The sequence below is a fragment of the Tursiops truncatus genome, chromosome 5 (assembly GCF_011762595.2).
Source record: "Tursiops truncatus isolate mTurTru1 chromosome 5, mTurTru1.mat.Y, whole genome shotgun sequence".
In the NCBI taxonomy this organism is placed as follows: domain Eukaryota; kingdom Metazoa; phylum Chordata; class Mammalia; order Artiodactyla; family Delphinidae; genus Tursiops; species Tursiops truncatus.
In genome coordinates, this window is record NC_047038.1 from 70,273,200 (window position 1) to 70,291,953 (window position 18,754).

The 18,754-nt window shown below is 37.8% G+C and overlaps 1 protein-coding gene across 1 annotated transcript in view; it reads right to left on the reverse strand.

Moving 5' to 3' along the window:
• CORIN (corin, serine peptidase) overlaps positions 1–18,754 on the reverse strand; it is a 217,293-nt gene that overhangs the window by 6,228 nt on the left and 192,311 nt on the right. Inside the window, exons 20-21 of the mRNA XM_033856407.1 lie at positions 11,741–12,012; positions 9,514–9,647 (exon numbers count right to left, since the gene is read on the reverse strand). Coding sequence (XP_033712298.1) covers positions 9,514–9,647; positions 11,741–12,012 — 406 coding nt within the window. The remainder of the gene's footprint in view (positions 1–9,513; positions 9,648–11,740; positions 12,013–18,754) is intronic.

The following is an 18,754-nucleotide window of genomic DNA, read 5'->3' on the forward strand; positions in this document are numbered from 1 at the left end:
AAAACCCCAGAAGAACAAGTAAGTGAAGTGGAGATAGATAGGCAATCTGCCTGAAAAAGTATTCAGAGAAATGATAGTAAAGGTGATCCAAGATCTTGGAAAAATAATGGAGGCACAGCCTGAGAAGATACAAGAAATAATTAACAGAGATTTAAAGAACAAACAGATGAACAATACAAAAATTGAAATGAAAAATACACTAGAAGGAATCAATAGAAGAATAAATGAGGCAGAAGAACAAATAAGTGAGCTGGAAGACAGATTGGTGGAAATCATTGCTGCAGAACAGAAGAAAGAAAAAAACTGAAATAAGGACCGTCTAAGAGACCTCTGAGACAACATTAAATGCACCAACTTTTGCATCATAGGGGTCCCAGAAGAGAGAGAAACGGCCTGAGAAAATATTTGAAGAAATAGCCGAAAACTTCCCTAACATGGGAAGGGAAACATGGACTGAAGTCCAGGAAGCACAGAGAGGCTCACACAGGATAAACCCAAGGAGGAACATGCCAAGACACATATCAAATTTTCAAAAACTAAAGACAAAGAAAATATTAAAAGCAACAAGGGAAAAGCAACAAGTAACATACAAGGAAATCTTCATATAGTTATCAGCTGATTTTTCAGCAGAAACTGCAGGCCAGAAGGGATTGGCATAATATATTTCAAGTGATGACAGGGAAAAACAGACAACCAAGAACACTACCCAGCAAGGCTCCTGTTCAGATTCAATGGAGTAATCAAAACCTTTACAGACAAGCAAAAGCTAAGAGAATTCAGCACCACCAAACCAGCTTTACAACAAAATGCCAACAAACTGCTAGAGGAACTTCTCTAGGCAGAAAAGAAAAGGCCATCATTAGAAACAAGAAAATTATGAATGGGAAAGCTCACCGGTAAAGGCAAACATACAGTAAAGGTAGGAAGTCATCTCCTTGCAGGTATGATATCAAAACCAGTAATCATGAGAAGAGGATATTGGGTATAGGATATTGGAAATGCATATGAAATTAAGAAACCAGCAACTTAAATCAATCTTTTATACATATAGACTGCTATATCAAAATCTCATGGTTGATTCAAAAGGATACATTCAGCATAATGTTCATTGCAGCAATGTTTACAATAGTCAAAACATGGAGCAACCTACATGTCCATCAACAGATGAATGCATAAAGTAGATGTGGTATATCTATACAATAGAATATTACTCAGCCATTAAAAAGAACGAAATAATGCCATTGGCAGCAAGATGGATGGACCCTGAGATTATCATACTAAGTGAAGTAAGTCAGAGAAAGACAAATATCATATGACATCACTTATATGCAGAATCGTAGAAGAATGATACAAATGAACTTATTTACAAGACAGAAACAGACTCACAAACTAAGAAAAGAAACTTGGTTACTAAAGGGGAAATGTTGCGGGGGAGGGATAAATTGGAAGTTTGGGATTAACATACACACTATTTAAAATAGATAACTAATGAGAACCTACTGTATAGCACAAGGAACTCTACTCAATATTCTGTAATGACCTAAATGGGAAAAGAATTTGAAAAAGATTGTATGACTGAATCACTTTGCCCCACACTTGAAACTAACAACATTGTAAATCAACTATACTCCAATATAAAATAAATTTTTAAAAGCTTCATGGTAACCACAAACCAAAAATCTACAATACATACACAAACAAAAAAGAAAAAGCAATCCAAATACAACTCTAAAGATAGTCATCAAATCACAAGAGAAGAGAACAAAAGAGGAAGGGAAGAAAAAATGACCTACAGAAACAAATCATAAACAATTAAGAAAATGGCAATAAGAATACACATATCAATAATTACCTTAAATGTAAATGGATTAAATGCTCCAACCCAAAGACACAGACTGGCTGAATGTATACAAAAATAAGACCTGAATATATGCTGTTGACAAGAGACCCACTTCAGATCTAGGGATAGATACAGAATGAAAGTGAGGGGATGGAAAAAGCTATTCCATGCAAATGGAAATCAAAAGAAAGCTGGAGTAGCAATACTCATATCAGACAAAATAGACTTTAAAGACTGTTACAAGAGACAGAAAAGGACACTACAGAATGATCAAGGGATCAATCCAAGAAGAAGATATAACAATTATATATGCACCCAACATAGGAGCACCTCAATACATAAGGCAACTGCTAACAGCTGTAAAAGGAGAAATCAACAGTAACACAATAATAGTGGGGACTTTAACACCCCACTTACATCAATGGACAGATCATCCAGACAGAAAATTCGTAAGGAAACACAGGCCTTAAATGACACATTAGACCAGGTGGACTTAACTGATATTTAGAGAGCATTCCATCTGAAAGCAGTTGAATACACTTTCTTCTCAAGTGCACTTGGAACATTCTCCAGGATATATCATGTGCTGGGCCACAAAGCAAACCTAGGTAAATTTTAGAAAATTGAAATTATATCAAGCATCTTTTTTGACCACAACACTATGAGATTAGATATTAACTACAAGAAAAAAAACTGTAAAAAACACAAACACGTGGAGGCTAAACAATATGTTACTAAACAACCAATGGACCACCAAAGGAATCAAAGAGGAAATCAAAAAATACCTAGAGACAAATGAAAATGAAAACACAATGATCCAAAACCTTTGGGAAACAGCAAAAGCAGTTCTAAGAGGGAAGTTTATAGCAATACAATCTTACCTCAGGAAACAAGAAAAATTTCAAATAAGCAACCTAACCTTACACCTAAAGCAATTAGAGAAAGAGAAAACAAACACAGCCCAAAGTTAGTAAAAGGAAAGAAATCATAAAGATTAGAACAGAAATAAATGAAATAGAGATGAAGAAAACAACAGAAAAGATCAATGAAACTAAAAGCTGGTTCTTTGAAAAAATAAAATTGATAAATATTTAGCTAGACTCATCAAGAAAAAAAAGGTATGGGGCTTAAATCAAAATTAGAAATGAAAAAGAAGTTACAACAGACACCACAGAAATACAAAGCATCCTAAGAGACTACTACAAGCAACTACGCCAATAAAATGGACAGCCTAGAAGAAATGGACAAATTCTTAGAAAGGTACAATCCTCCACGACTGAACCAGGAAGAAATAGAAAATATGAATAGACCAATCACAAGTACTGATACTGAAACTGTGATGAAAAAACTCCCAACAAACAAAAGCCCAGGACCAGATGGCTTCACAGGCAAATTCTATCAAACGTTTAGAGAAGAGCTAACACCTATCCTTCTGAAACTATTCCAAAAAACTGCAGAGGAAAGAACACTCCCAAATTCATTCTATGAGGCCACCATCACCCTGACATCAAAACCAGACAAAGATACCACAAAAAAAAAATAAAAGGAAATTACAGGCCAATACCACTGAACATAGACCCCAAAATACTCAACCAGAATACTAGCAGACCAAATCCAACAATACATTAAAAGGATCATACACTAATCCCAGGAATGCAAGGATTTCTCAATATCCACAAATCAATCCGTGTGATACACCACAATAACAAATTGAAGAATAAAAACCATATGATCATCTCAATATGTGCAGAAAAATCTTTTGACAAAATTCAATGCCCATTTATGATAAAAAAAAAAGCTCTCCAGAAAATGGGCAGAGAGGGACCATAACTCAACATAATAAAGGCCATATATGACAAGCCCACAGCTAACATCATACTCATCAGTGAGGTGCTGAAAGTATGTCCTCTAAGATCAGGAACAAGACTAGGATGTCTACTCTTGCCATGTTTACTCAACATAGTTTTGGAAGTCCTAGCAATGGCAATCAGAGAAGAAAGAGAAATAAAAGGAATCCAAATAGGAAAAGAAAAAGTAAAACCATCACTGTTTGCAGATGCCATAATAACTATACATAGAAAATTCTAAAGATGCTACCAGAAAACCACTAGAGCTCATCAATGAATTCAGTAAAGTTTCAGGATACAAAATTAATACACAGAAATCTGTTGAACTTCTATGCATTATCAACAAAAGATCAGAAAGAGAAATTATGAAAAAATCCCATTTCCCATTGCATCAAAAAGAATAAAATACCTAAGAATAAACTTACCTAAGGAGACCAAAGACCTCTATTCAGAAAATGATGAAAGAAATCGAAGATGACACAAACAGATGGAAAGATACACCATGTTCTTGGCCTGGAAGAATCAACGCTGTCAAAATGACTAGACTACCCAAGGCAATCTATAGATTCAGTGCAATCCCTATCAAATTACCAATGGCATTTTTCACAGAATTAGAACAAAAAATCTTAAAATTTGTATGGAAACATAAAAGGCCCCATATAGCCAAAGCAATCTTGAGAAAGAAAAACAGAGCTGGAGGAATTAGGCTCCCTCACTTCAGAATATACTATAAAGCTACAGTAATTAAAACAGTACGGTACTGGCACAACGACAGGGTTATAGATCAATGGAACAGTATAGAAAGCACAGAAATCCACACACCTATGGTTAATTAATATATGACAAAGGAAGCAAGAGTATACAATGGAGAAAACACAGCCTCTTCAATAATTGGTGCTGGGAAGACTGGACTGCTACATGTAAAAGAATGAAATTAGAATATTCTCTGACACCACACACAAAAACAAACTCAAAATGGATTAAAGATCTAAATGTAAGACCAGATACTATAAAACTCTTAGAGGAAAACATAGGCAGCACACTCTCTGACATAAATTGCAGCAATATGTTTTTGGATCTACCTCCTAGAGTAATGAATATAAAAACAAAAATAAACAAATGAGACCTAATTAAACTTAAAAGCTTTTGCACAGCAAAGGAAACCATCAACAAAACAAAAAGACAACCTACAGAATGGGTAAAAATATTTGCAAATGGTGCGACCAACAAGGATTAATCTCCAAAATATACAAACAGCTCATATGGCTCAATATCAAAAAAACAAACACCCCAATCAAAAAATGGGCAGAAATCTAAATAGACATTTCTCCAAAGAATACATACAGATGGCCAAAAGCCACATGAAAAGATGCTCATTATTACTAATTATTAGAGAAATGCCAATCAAAACTACAATGAGGTATCACTACACACTGGCCAGAATGGCTATCATCAAAAAGTCTATAAACAATAAATGCTGGAGAGGGTGTGGAGGAAAGGGAACCCTCTTACACTGTTGGTGGGAAGATAAATTGGTACAACCACTGTGGAGAACAGTATGGACGTTCCTTGAAAAACTGAAAATAGAGCTACCATATGATCCAGCAATCCCATTTCTGGGCAAATGTCCAGAGAAAACCATAATTTGAAAAGATACATGCACCCCCAATGTTCATTGCTGCACTATTTACAATAGCCAAGACATGGAAGCAACCTAAATGCCCATCAGCAGAGGAATGGATAAAGAAGATGTGCTACATATATATAGTGGAATATTACTCAGCCATTAAAAAGAATGAAATAATGTCATTTGCAGCAACATGGATGGACCAGGAGATTATCATACTAAGTGAAGTAAGTCAGAGAAAGATAAATATCATATGATATCACCTATATTTGGAATCTAAAAAGATGATACAAATGAACTTATTTACAAAACAGAAATAGACCCATAGAATTAGAAAACAAACTTATGGTTACCAAAGAGGAAAGGTCGGGGGTGGTGGTGGTGGATAAATTAGGAGGTTGGGATTAACATATACACACTACTATATATAAAACAGATCAACAAGGACCTACTGTATAGCACAGGGAACTTGACTCAATATTCTGTAATAACCTATATGGGAAAAGAATCTGAAAAAGAATGGATATATGAATATGTATAACTGAACCACTTTGCTGTATACCTGAAGCTAACACAACATGGTAAATCAACTATACACCAATATAAAATAAAAATTAAAACAAATAATTATTGATAGGTATGTACTTATTGCCATTTTAAACCTTGTTTTCCAGTTGTTTTTGTAGTTCTTCCTTGTTCATTTCTTCTTTTTGTTTTTCCTTTTGTGGTTTGATTATTTTCTTTTGTAGTATGCTTGAGTTCCTTTCTTTCTGGTTTTTGTGAACCTACTGTGTGTTTTGATTTGTGATTACTATGGATTTCAAGTATGTTGACCCATTATTATATCTTTAAACTGCTAGTCATACAAATTCAAACACATTCTAAAAGATCTACATTTTTATACTCCACTCTCCCACATTTTATGATTTTTGATGTTCTATTTTACATCTTCATACTTATTCTTTCGCTGTTAATTGTAGTTATAATTGCTTTTACAAAAAAAATCTTTTTTGTTTGCTTTTTAATCTATGTAGTGGCTTATTTAAGTGATCTTCAATCCTTTTACATATTTGCTTCTCCTATTATGATTTTTTGTTTCCAATAGATTCTTCCTTCTTTTCTAGAGAAAGAAGAAGACCCTTCTTCAATATTTAGAGAAGACCCTTCAATATTTCTTTTAGGGTAGGTTTAGCGTTGCTCTATTCTTTTAGTTTTTTCTTGTCTGAGAAATTCTTTATCTCTCATTCTATTCTAAATGATAATCTTGCTGGATAGAGTATCCTAGGTTGAAGGTTTTTCCCTTTCAGGACTTTGAATATATCACGCTCCTTCCTAAAAGTGGTGAACATTGCATTCATAATTTACCAATGCTGTAAACCTAACTAATAAGCATAGATTTTGCAAGAGGCTAAGCTGTTCTGTCTGAAAGCCTAATTGATTTTTTAAGCAAAATTTACTGGAAACAATTTTATTAGACATATTCCACAATTTTTTCATCTCCTCTTATATAAAAGAAATACTAAGATACTGACTTATTTAGGTTGAGCTACTTATTATGCCAGAGAGTGATTAAAATGGGATATTTACAGGTCAGCATCTCTACACTTCCAGATCAGAAACTTAGCCACGTAATTATTTAGCATCTAATTTTTGCAAGATTCTGTGCTACAGTCTACACAAGTAAAGAGCTACTTTTGTCCCCAGGGGGCCAAAACTCCACTTGGGTAATGAGAAAAACTTTACATGAAAGCAAAATCTAAGGGCTATAAATAAAGGAGTCTTCAAAGGAATAAGTGATTACTTCCAGCCGGAGGGGAACACAGGGTCCCCATAAGAGTGGGTTTTGAGCTAGGCTTAATGAGGCAGGTGGACATTTGTTAGTTGGAAAACAAAAGGTGAAGAAGCATCAATTCAAAACAAAAGGGGGATACAGCTAAAGGTACAAGTTGTCTGGTTTTTGGTCCTCTTTTCTTCTTCATAATATTGGGCTTTAGGCCAAAGTTTATGTTTGGTTTCAATACTGAGTTCCATGATTTCTAGACCTTAACAAAGGACCCATGGCTTCCAATGTGACCTGTTGATGCAATTAAGGAACGTAATGAGAGGTTCTGGTGCATAATCTTGCTCCAGACTTGGTAAAAAGTAGCTATTGTTTGTTTTGTGTTTTGTTTTCTACCTGGGGTTGTGTTAGAGAGCATCTGGTATGCATTTAAGATATCCATAGTGCGGAATTCCCACCACTAAAGAAGTTGGCAGGACCTGTTTACTATTAGACATTACGATATGAACATGCCTATGCCTGTGGCTGTGTTGGACCTTCATTTCTCTTTCAAAGAATCACCTTCTATCCCCTCCCTTTAGCAGTTACCAAGAGATGAAGAGGGACTACTTTTTGGTAGACGTCCAGATCATGTTGGCAACAGGGAGAAATGTATTCACATTAATCATTGCTTCTAGGATAGTGTAGTGACCAAGCACTTGAATTCTGAAGCCAGGCTGCCTACATTCATATCTTCATTCTACCACCTTAATGCTGGGTGATATGGGGTAAATTACTTAACCTCTCTGGTCCCTTGTTTTCTTGATCTGTAAAATAGGAAAAACACAGATACTGCCACAAGGATGACTGTGAGAATTAAGTGAGTTATTAGAAAGTATTTAGAAGAGATCCTGGAACACAGTAAGCACTAACTGGTAGATGTTAACATTCACATTGTTGATATTCATTGAGGGCATATGCCAGACGTCATATACAGATATTGTAAAATATTGGGACATTAACCCAGTTAATGCTAAAGATATGCTGCAAATCAGACAGAATCAGCCCCATCTTACTTGGGAGAAAATATTCTACAGAGGTTAAATAACTTCTTCAGGTCACATTGTTCTCACTGCCAGAGATGGGAGCCAACCCAGACCTTTCAGGTTGCAAATCATGTGTCCTAGCCCTGACACCATGCTGCCTCCTAGTCACTTTTGTTTTGGCTTTGGTCTATCAAACCTAGGCCTCTTGCACGGAAGGCAGGGGTTCCTCTATCACTGCCCACCTCAGCTGGATGACTTGGGGCCAGAGGACAGAAGGGAAGGTGACTCACTGAAACTTCAAGGGAGCCTGCCTCCCTCTTTCCCATGACAACTGTCTAAATCACCACCAGGCCATTTCTGTTGTGAAATGGACAATCAAAAATGTCATCTTATTATGTTGGGTCAGGGGCAATAATATTGTTGCATCTCTTCTTCAATTCTAAAACTTGGGGGCAATTTGATCTACTCCAAAGCAGTGAAATAACAGAGATGCTTCATAGCACTGTCGTGCGATAACTGCCTTCCCCACTCTGTTACAAGCTTCTTTAAGTGCTCGCCCTTTTCCATCCTCCCCTGGGAGCCAGTCCAGTATAATATGCAATGAGTGTTTATTAAGTAAAAATGCTTCCCTGCCGGGGGGGGTGGGAGTGGTGGTGGGATGAATTGGGAGATTGGGATTGACATGTATACACTGATGTGTATAAAATGGATGACTAATAAGAACCTGCTGTATAAAAAAGATAAATAAAATAAAATTCAAAAATTCAAAAAAAGCTTCCCTGCATTGCTCAGTCAGCATACTCTATGAACTGTTGTGACCAGAAATCCTGAGTCTAAAGGTTGTGTTCAGTGATAGATATTTGAAGACATGCTGGCAATCACGTGCAGCCCCAGACAATGCCAGTGTGATCAACTCCTGAGACGGAGGCGGGTCTGTCACACACCCTGGAGATTGGAGTGTTGTATGTGCTTTAGTGCCATCACCCCGATGGTTGAATATGCCCTTGGTGTCTGTCCCCTGCTTCCTGAGGCAACCTGGTTGGAGCTCTGGTTACCACTAGCTGCTCTCAGAAACTTGCTTGTCCTGGCCACTAAAATGGTCCAAGGAGATGGACCAGAACAATCGCTTCTCCTCCTGTTGCTGGCCCAGGGTGCTGACCCCATGCAGGAGGTGAGAAAGCAGAAGGCAACCTGAGTGGGGGGCATGGAGGTTACTCAGGGCGTTGCTTGGGTCCTGAATAAAGGAAGACACCCTGTGAATAATTAAACGTTTGGTAATAAATTATTTTCAGAAGATGTTCCCAAAGGGCCACACATGAATACTAATGAGCTTATATGGACCCATTGAACCTACTGCTGAACTGAATCTCCTTGGTAACCAGAAAGCAACTTACCATGCACGAGTCAACTGTACCAGACTCATAGCCGGCACAGATCATCCGGGTGGTGATGGTCTTAGTGTCAAAGTAGGACTGACACTGCTCCAGAGAAATGATGCGGACTTCTCCCTCTTGCAGCTTAAAAGGCACTGGATTTTTTAAAAAGAAGAAGAAATAAAATATATGAGGGTAAAATGACTCAAAAATGAGGCTAGCCAAATATGAAATGATAACATTTTTATATCAAGAAAACCATGCTCTTAAAATGTCATTTCAAAGATGAAGCTCATTTGAAATCAGAATTTTCCAATTATAAGTGCTGACAGCAATCATTTAATCAAACCCCTTCATTTTGTTAATGAGAAAATTGAGGCACAGACTGGTTAAGTAACCTGGCTCATGCTTTCCCTCTCTTATTATGTGTAGCAACGTAAACAATAGCTACTACAATGAAAAGGAAAATAATCAAGCCAGAGCTCTGCTCCAGGTGGGAGGCTGCCAGCTCTGTGACAGCTCAACATGTGAGCCGTGCTCTGCTAGAAGTTCAGACTGCCTGTTCAGACTAACAGAGGAAGGGTTGCCCTATCCTTGGTTTGAACAATGTGTCTCATCCTGTGCTACAGTAGCCATCATTTGAGGTCGGAACCTTTAATCCTAGAGGATGCATCAGAGAGATGTCAAAGGGAAAAGCCATCCCTTAGTGTCAGCAGAGAGAACATGTGAATTTCATCTTGCTCCAAAGTTCTCACAGAATAACAATGTATTTCTCAAAGCCAGCAGCAAGAATCTCTCATTGTTCAGCCATTCTACAAAACATACACACTGTTCTCCTTTTAGATAGTGATGGTGAAGCAGTGTACATGTACAGGGTACCTTAATGGAAGAAAGAATACGTTTTCCAATACGTTTGGAAAAATCAATGCAATGCAGACAGTGGAAGTTCCCCAAGTTGTCGAAAGAATGGTAAAAAGAACCATCGCTAAGGTTTACTGGGTACCCACAGTGGGCCAGGCTCCTGCACTCAGCATTCTCTGGGCCTATTTTCTTTAATCTTTACAATAATCCTGTGAGTTAGACAGTTGCTATTATTTTTTCCATTTTATAGTAAGCTAGAAAGTGGTGTGGTCAGTGTCAATCAGATCTTTTCAATGAACTCATACCCTTGCTCTTCCTACATTTTATACGTGGTGTGTGCCACATGTCACACGATTACTCTGAGTTTAATGTGGATACTGGGAACAATACAAGTAGAGGCAATATAGATTCTGCTCTCACATATCACAAAACTAATTATAGCTTTTAAAAACCAAGATTAGCAGGCATGGTGACATCATATGTCTGACATTGCCTTCATATTTCTTACATGTTAGCTTTTCAGAAGTCAACGACTTACTACTGTCTATTTTTCTCAGTTGATCGTATAGAAAGGAAAAGAAACTTAGCTCAAAACGACTAAATTTCAAGAAAAACAATCGTCCTTCAAATTGGCAGTTGCTAAGACAGATAACAGGACACAGATATATATCATCATCCCTTAGAGCTGCAGTACTACACCTGATGTAGTTGGCATGGTCAGTGCCTACCATTAAAGAAAATATCTCATCGATTAAGTTCTTATTCTAAACTTTTAATAAGTCAAGCAAAATGAGAGAGTCCTTTATGGGTGGCTGAGAGTCAGCAGTACTAATTTTTTAATTTCTATATGTTTTATTAATCATCTAAGAACCCAAACTATTTAAACTAATTTGAATAGGTAAATAGCTAACCAGTTTTCCTTCTAGAAAGACTTACAGGTTGTGTTACCGATGTTGATAGGACTGAATCATAACAAAGAGTTGGAAATGGGGCCGTCCAGCTTGACTGCAGAAGGGGAACTACCTAACTGCTAGACAGAGGCTCCGAGTGACGTTGCCTGAAGTGAGTGCAAATCATCAATAGAAACAATGCAAGGGAGGATGACTGATAGGTCTCGTCTTGCGTGCCAGCTCTAAAACATCAGGAGCGGCTCCCTGGAGGAAGACTGAGATGTGGAGAAGGATTTCTGAGGTTGTATCTGGGCTTGGCAGGTTTAAGTGCGTTGACATCTATGATTTGCATGGAAGGGAGAGTGACACATAATGCTAAGTATTTGGGCTCTACTTTTATAAGTGAAAATGGGAAATGATTGCCAAAGGCCAGGAAGTACCCCATTGTTTTCCAGTTACAAGCTGAAAGGCAAGTGCTCCTGAGGATCCTGACTTACTTTTGTTGCCCATGTGTCCCCAGCCTGTGATATAGCAGTAAGTATCAGGTTCTAATGACTGCTCCGGGCTGGGTAAGCAGACGGGCCGGACGTAGCTCGTTTCATTGATGTCCTCGCTTAGCTCCACTATGCTGATGTCATAGTCTACCACTGCTCGACTGTAGCGAGGATGCAGGATGATGGTTTTCACGAGGCGCATCTGCATGAACGTTGATGGGTGGTCTAGATTATTGACGCCAAACACCACTTTCCAAACGGCAGCATTCTCTCTCCTAAAATAATAATTCAAGAGCTACTGGCATCTTAAACTCAGATTTATCTTTTAAAATTTACATTTTATTTTTAAAATATTTACTTATGTAAATAATGGCTCTTTCCATGCCCATCTCCCACGTATTCATATAAGAAGCATTTATATGACCCCTGAGCAATTTGCAAATATTGCACTGTTGTGGAAAGCAAAGCCCATGCTTCCTGAATGGGGCTATTCTGGAAAATAACACTTGTTCGCCTTGAAAGGCAGGCAGCGTAGTTAATACTTGCTTCATTGAGTGGGAAAGATGACGAAAAGACGTGAAGAGAAAAGAGACAAGAGAAAAAAATGAAAGAGAATGAAAAGCTGAGGCTAAGAGATCCCTCCAAGAAGGAGCCAGGGCTTCAGAAATGTCAAGTTTTCAGGGAAGGCTTCTGAAAATTTCAAGCTAGGGGCTTAAAAAGGCCACCCACAACTTCTAATGGGCAGTCTTAGACTTCATTGTTTTTGAAAACTTGTCAGCAATAGTCTAGTCAATTCCACCTTAAAACACTTTTCCACTCGACTTCCAGCACTCTCCAAGTTCCAGAATTTCCTCCCATCTCTGTCTTTGCTGGATACTCCTCCTCTGCTCTCAGTGTCTATATTGAAGTGCTCCAGGCCGCTGCCTTCAGTCTTCTCATTCTACACTCACCCCCTAGAAGATTTCACCTAGTCCAATGGCTTTAAATGCCACCCATAGCCTTGTACCTCCCAAACATATATCTCCAGCTCCATCCTCTCCCTTGAGCTGCAGACTTGTACATCCAATTATCCACTCACATATTTGCTTGGATGTTTGATACTGGCTAAGATTTATGAGTGCTAACTGTGTATGTGGCAATGTTGTTAGCATTCAGAATTCATTGTACAGTTATTTAATATTTATAGCCACCAGTTATGCAGTTGAATCATCTCTCTTATACGCAACAATGATTGCATTAGCAAGTCTTCACTACTCTGCTTTCAAATATATCCTGAATCTTGTTGTTTCTCCCTCTGCCACCACTACAATCCTAATCTCCCAAACATGATGAGCTACTCTCATCTCCCAAATGGTGGCCCTTCTTCTACTCTTCGCCCCTGTAACCCATTCTCCTCACTGTCACAGAGTGATCATTTTAAAAATAAAATTAGATCAAATTCATTTTCTGCTCATAATTCTCCAAGGACTTTGAATCACACTCAAGACAAACTGTAGACTCCTATCCATGGCCTTCGAGGCCCCACATAGCCTGCTCCATTCGAACCCCAGGGACTTTCTATTTTTGGACATGCCAAGGACATCCACAACTCAGGACTCTTCCCTTTCTGTTCTCTCAGCTCTCACGTGGCTCCCACACTGATTCCTTCTCTTTACCCAGGTCCCAGCTCAAACATCACCACCTCAAAGCTGTCCTCCGTGACTGCCCAGTCTAGGCTTTACCCCATCACTCTCTACTCTTGACCCAGCTTTAATTTTTGTCTCACAGCACTCATTGATACCAATGATGATATACTTCTTTGTCTGTTCTGTGTCTGGTCCCCAGACTGTAAGTTCTGTGAAGGCAGGGACTTGGCTGGTATTCCCAGGACCTAGTACCTAGCATACATTGGGTTCTTAACATGTACTTGTTTAATGATAGTTCAACAGATGATGTTTCAAAACATGTATTAGGGCTTCCCTGGTGGTGCAGTGGTTGAGAATCTGCCTGCTAAAGCAGGGGACACGGGTTCGAGCCCTGGTCTGGGAAGATCCCACATGCCGTGGAGCAACTAGGCCCGTGAGCCACAACTACTGAGCCTACGCATCTGGAGCCTGTGTTCCGCAACAAGAGAGGCCATGACAGTGAGAGGCCCGTGCACCGCGATGAAGAGTGGTTCCCGCTTGCCACAACTAGAGAAAGCCCTTGCACAGAAATGAAGACCCAACACAGCCAAAAAATAAAAATAAATTAAAAGAAGGCTCAACATTAAAAAAAAAAACAAAAAACATTTATTAGTGGCCAACTCCAACCACCTAAGCAAGGTCTATTCATCATCATGGCCTCCACCTCCTCCTACATTCTCAGTTTCTCTTCCTCCATAGTGGGCCAGGATCAAAGGTGTGGGCATTTAGTTGACCAGTGTTGGAATGTGGAGCTTTTATTGTAGATATTCCCTTACACTGTGGTGACATGTCAGCCATGCCATCACTGCCCTCATTTGCAAGCTTCCCAACTAAGCTGATTTGACCAGCTAGACCAGTTGTTTTTCAACCCAGGCTGAATACTGAATCATCTGAGGAGCTTTCAAATACTGATTTTCTGGGCATCATCCCATATCAACTGAAAGTTGGGCTGGGGTCTGGGAATTAGTATTTTTAAGAGCTCCCTAGGGAGTCCCTGACAAAAACCCACCCACCCTCTTTTTTTCCTTGGCACGTCGTTCTTCACCATTTTCTCATGCATAGAAAAAAATTCAAAACGCTGAGATTTTAGGAGGGTTAGGAAGAAGTATGCAAGGCCAACATTCAACACATGTTTTTAGCATTGTTGGATTCCTAGACTAGATTCTACTAAAAGAGTCCTCTATATAGTCCACACATTCCATCCTTTTTCCATTGTAAAAAAAAATAATTTTAGTTCTATCAAAATTGATGTCATATGGAAGCAACCTAAGTGTCCATCAGCAGATGAATGGATAAAGAAGATGTGGTATATATATATATATGACGGAATACTACTCAGCCATAAAAAAGAATGAGATGTTGTCACTTGCAGCCACATGGATGGACTTGGAGGATATTATGCTAAGTGAAATAAGTCAGACAGAGAAAGACAGATACTATATGATATCATTTATGTGTGGAATATAAAAAATAAACTAGTGAATATAACAGAAAAGAAACAGGCTCACAGATACAGAAAACAAACTAGTGGTTACCAGAGGGGAGAGGGAAGGGGGGGAGGGGCAAGATAGGAGGGGGGTTAAGAGACACAAACTGTATAAAATAAATAAGCTACAAGGATATATATATATATATATATATCCCCGTACAACACAGGGATACAGTCAATTTTTGTATTGAAGTATAGTTGATTTACAATGATTCAGGTGTACAGCAAAGTGATTCACATATATATTATATATATATTCTTTTTCATATTTCTTTTCCATTATAGGTTATTATAAGATAGTGAATATAATACCCTGTACTATACAGTAGGTTCTTGTTGTATAGTCAATATTTTATAATAACTATAAATGGAGTATAACCTTCAAAAATTGTGAATCACTATATTTTTCAAGTTGTACACTTGAAACATGTAATATTGTACATCAAATATACCTCAATAAAAAAAATTGATGTCACTATTTGAAAATATATATATATATATATAACATCTATATATAGAGAAATATATCTATATAGAAATATATAGATATAGATACAGATATAGATATAGAACTGGGGATTTCAATAATAATCAAGAAAGACATGATCCCTGCTGTACAAACTTTAGAATTGAGTGAAGATGGACACTTAAACAAACATAATAAAATTCAGGAAGTGCTGTCTCATGAACATTACAGGATAAGGTTACAGAAGACTATTTTTCATTAAATAAAGCCATTACTCAAAGAACATGCCTTTCTTTCTCTTTCTTTCTTCCTTCCTTCCTTCCTTTCTTTGTCTTTCTTCCCTCCCTTCCTTCTTTCCCTCCCTCCCTTTCTTCCCCTCCCTCCCTTCCTCCCTTTTTTCCTTCCCTCCCTCCCTTCCTTCCTCCCTTCCTTCCTCCCTTCCTCGCTTCCTCCCTTCCTTCCTTCCTCCCTCCCTCCCTTCTTTCCCTCCATCCTTTCCTCCCTCTCTTCCTCCCTCCCTTCCTTCCTTCCTTCCTTCTTTCCCTCCCTCCTTCCCTCTCCCTGTTCCATTTTTCAGTCTAGAGGAGTAAGTGCATAACCATCTGAGAAATTCAATACTCACTTGAGATTCTATTGTTTAAGATATTTGAAATCAAACAATTATTGATTTCAAATGTGTCTACCTATTTAATAGCTTCTTGCCTCCAGTCAGAGCTACTAAATTTTGGTTTCAAAAAAAATACTCATCTATCTGCTTAAATCACAAGCAGTATGACAAACAGTATGCAGTTGAACACTGCAAATTATTGGTAACAAAATGAAATAGTGTAAACTTTTCGGACTTAATTACTATACTGGGGTTAATCTAATTCTAACAGTAAAACATAAGTATCAATAAAACTGCTAAATGTTATTAACTTGTATTCAGTAGCCTGTTGTGACACAAGCTACTGTCCTTAAGGCATTAATATCCACCAAAAGCAAAAAAAAAAAATATACAGGAAATTCACATACTTTTTTATATTCAGTAAGGAAACTGTTTGTTCTATTTTCTTTTTTGTTAAGAGTATAAGGGGGAAAATAAAGTCTCATTAAATGTTTTTTCCCAAGTCTGGAAAAAACAGGAAAAACAATAACCTGTTGTTCAAAAGGGGTACATGAAGTGAGGGAGATATGTATAAATGGTATATTGGTATATTAAGCATGTTCTAGAAAGAATAAGTCACCCCCATCTGGGTGGAAGCAAAAAGAGGAAAGAAGACTTAGGGCTACATGAAGGCCACATGAATCTAGTTTCAGTAAAAAGTACCCAGTAGAGGAACACATAGGAACAAGCTATGTTCATGTGTCCATTTTAGTGAAGAGTAAATTGGACTACAAAGATAAAAAGCCATGTATAGCTGCTGAAAATCTTCAGCATCAAGGGGATTTTTTTCTCAGTGCTGTCAGACTTCAAAGCAACAGCAAGGAGGACTGGTGCATCCTTAAAGAAGATTGTGCCAAGATCCTCAGGCTCTGAGAGTGAGGAAGCAGGCAAGGTGAAGCCAGCTGAAAATCCACCAGTAACAATAAAAGTGGCTGAGGAAGATGTTAAGAGACGTTTTTCTCCTTTCATTCTTGCTCTACATAGTATTTCATTACCAGAAATTCTTATTTAATTTGCTTCATGTTTATGCTCCTGTTTTAATGATGAATATACATTATAGATAATGTTGAGATGATATGATTTCAACTTCTAATTCTTCAATTATCACTCTAGAGAGAAAACACAGCTACTTATACACCTCAGATGCATTATGACATCCAGGGAAGTTTATACAGAATTGAAGGCACAATGTCTCTGACACAATAACCAGTTTCAGTTTGTAATTTGCCACACTCAGCTCTAGTTTAGACATAAATTTGCCACATTTTCACTTAATTCAGCTGGCCAGGTTTAGAGATTTTCTTCTATCTTTATCTTTTCTTAAGAGCACAAAAATTTCCGTTTTTTCACCCTTTCTGATTTTACTTCGAATAACTTATATTTACTATTGATCTTTTTTACAGAAAATAAAATTAATATTTATAATTAATCCCTGTGATAGAAATCACTATTTTATAAGACTTACTCCAGAAATGGTACAGCCATGTGGTGACTTGGAAGTAATTTGAAATTTACCATATCTGCACTAAGTAAGGAAATATCACACAAAAGCATCATTTCTGTTTTACAAATCTTAGGAACCTCTTACTTTTAATATTGCATCTGCCCTTGGTATGTTTAAAGAATTCTTTCTAATACATGCAGTGACTAGATTCTACAATGGGATGACCACAACATAAATGCATAAAGGGGCCGAGTATAAGTCAGTAAGTAGTGGGTGTCAGACCAAAAGACTTGCCCATCTCGAGGGCCATCTGCCTCTCAGCTCCTGCTGATGGCTGTCGTATTGGAATATCCAGTGTGAACTGACCTTCTGATTGTTTCAGGGAAGCCAAAATTCTGGATTTTATGTAAAGTATACACAGTTTGAACTGCTGGCTAAAGTTTTAAAATGTATCTAACAAGCAAAAGAGATCAGAGCTGGATTCTTCTTTTAGTATAAAATCTCTATAGTTTCCAAGTATTTCTACATATCAATTCAATCATCTTCTCACCAATTATGAGGTATAAATAGGAATGCTTATTACATTTTAGAGAAGAGAAAGCAGTGACTCAGAGCAGATGAGTGACTCGTCTAAAATCACAGAGATACTAAGTGATGGTAGCAGGCCAGAAAGCTAGTCCTTTATACCCCTACACCACAACCTTTACACTAAACTTCTCTGAAACAAAGAGAAGGGTCCACAGGTATCAACACAAGAATCAGGTACTGGCCACAGAGGGCAAAGCATGCAGGATGAGTGGAGACTGACTGGTGAGTGATAGGATGGCAGACAGAAGGAAGATACCTTCTCTTTCCTGAATGTATCCCCCAGATATGATGGGGAACTAGCCACCAGTAATGAAATTACAGAAAGTGAGCAATTCTATTATCCCAGGGTCCAAAAAAGCTACAGAATGGATAGTCAGATACACATCCTAGAGCTTAGAGAATCAGATTTAAGAATGTTTTGGAAAAAAGATAGGACAATGTGTCCAGACACTCTTAAAACAAGTACGGCTAAACAGAGATGGGAGAGTTTGAGTTCCAAATTCTGATTTACCATCACAAATGACTGCAGTAAGAAAATGAAGAATCATCCAAAAAGTAAATGTTACAACATAAGAATCTCAGATCTTTCAAACTGTAAAGTTTATCACAGAATAGTGGCAAGAAACTGTAGCAATTGTCAAAAAGTCTTAGTCATAGAACCCTCCTACACTGTTGGTGGGAATGTAAATTGGTACAGCCACTATGGAGAGCAATATGGAG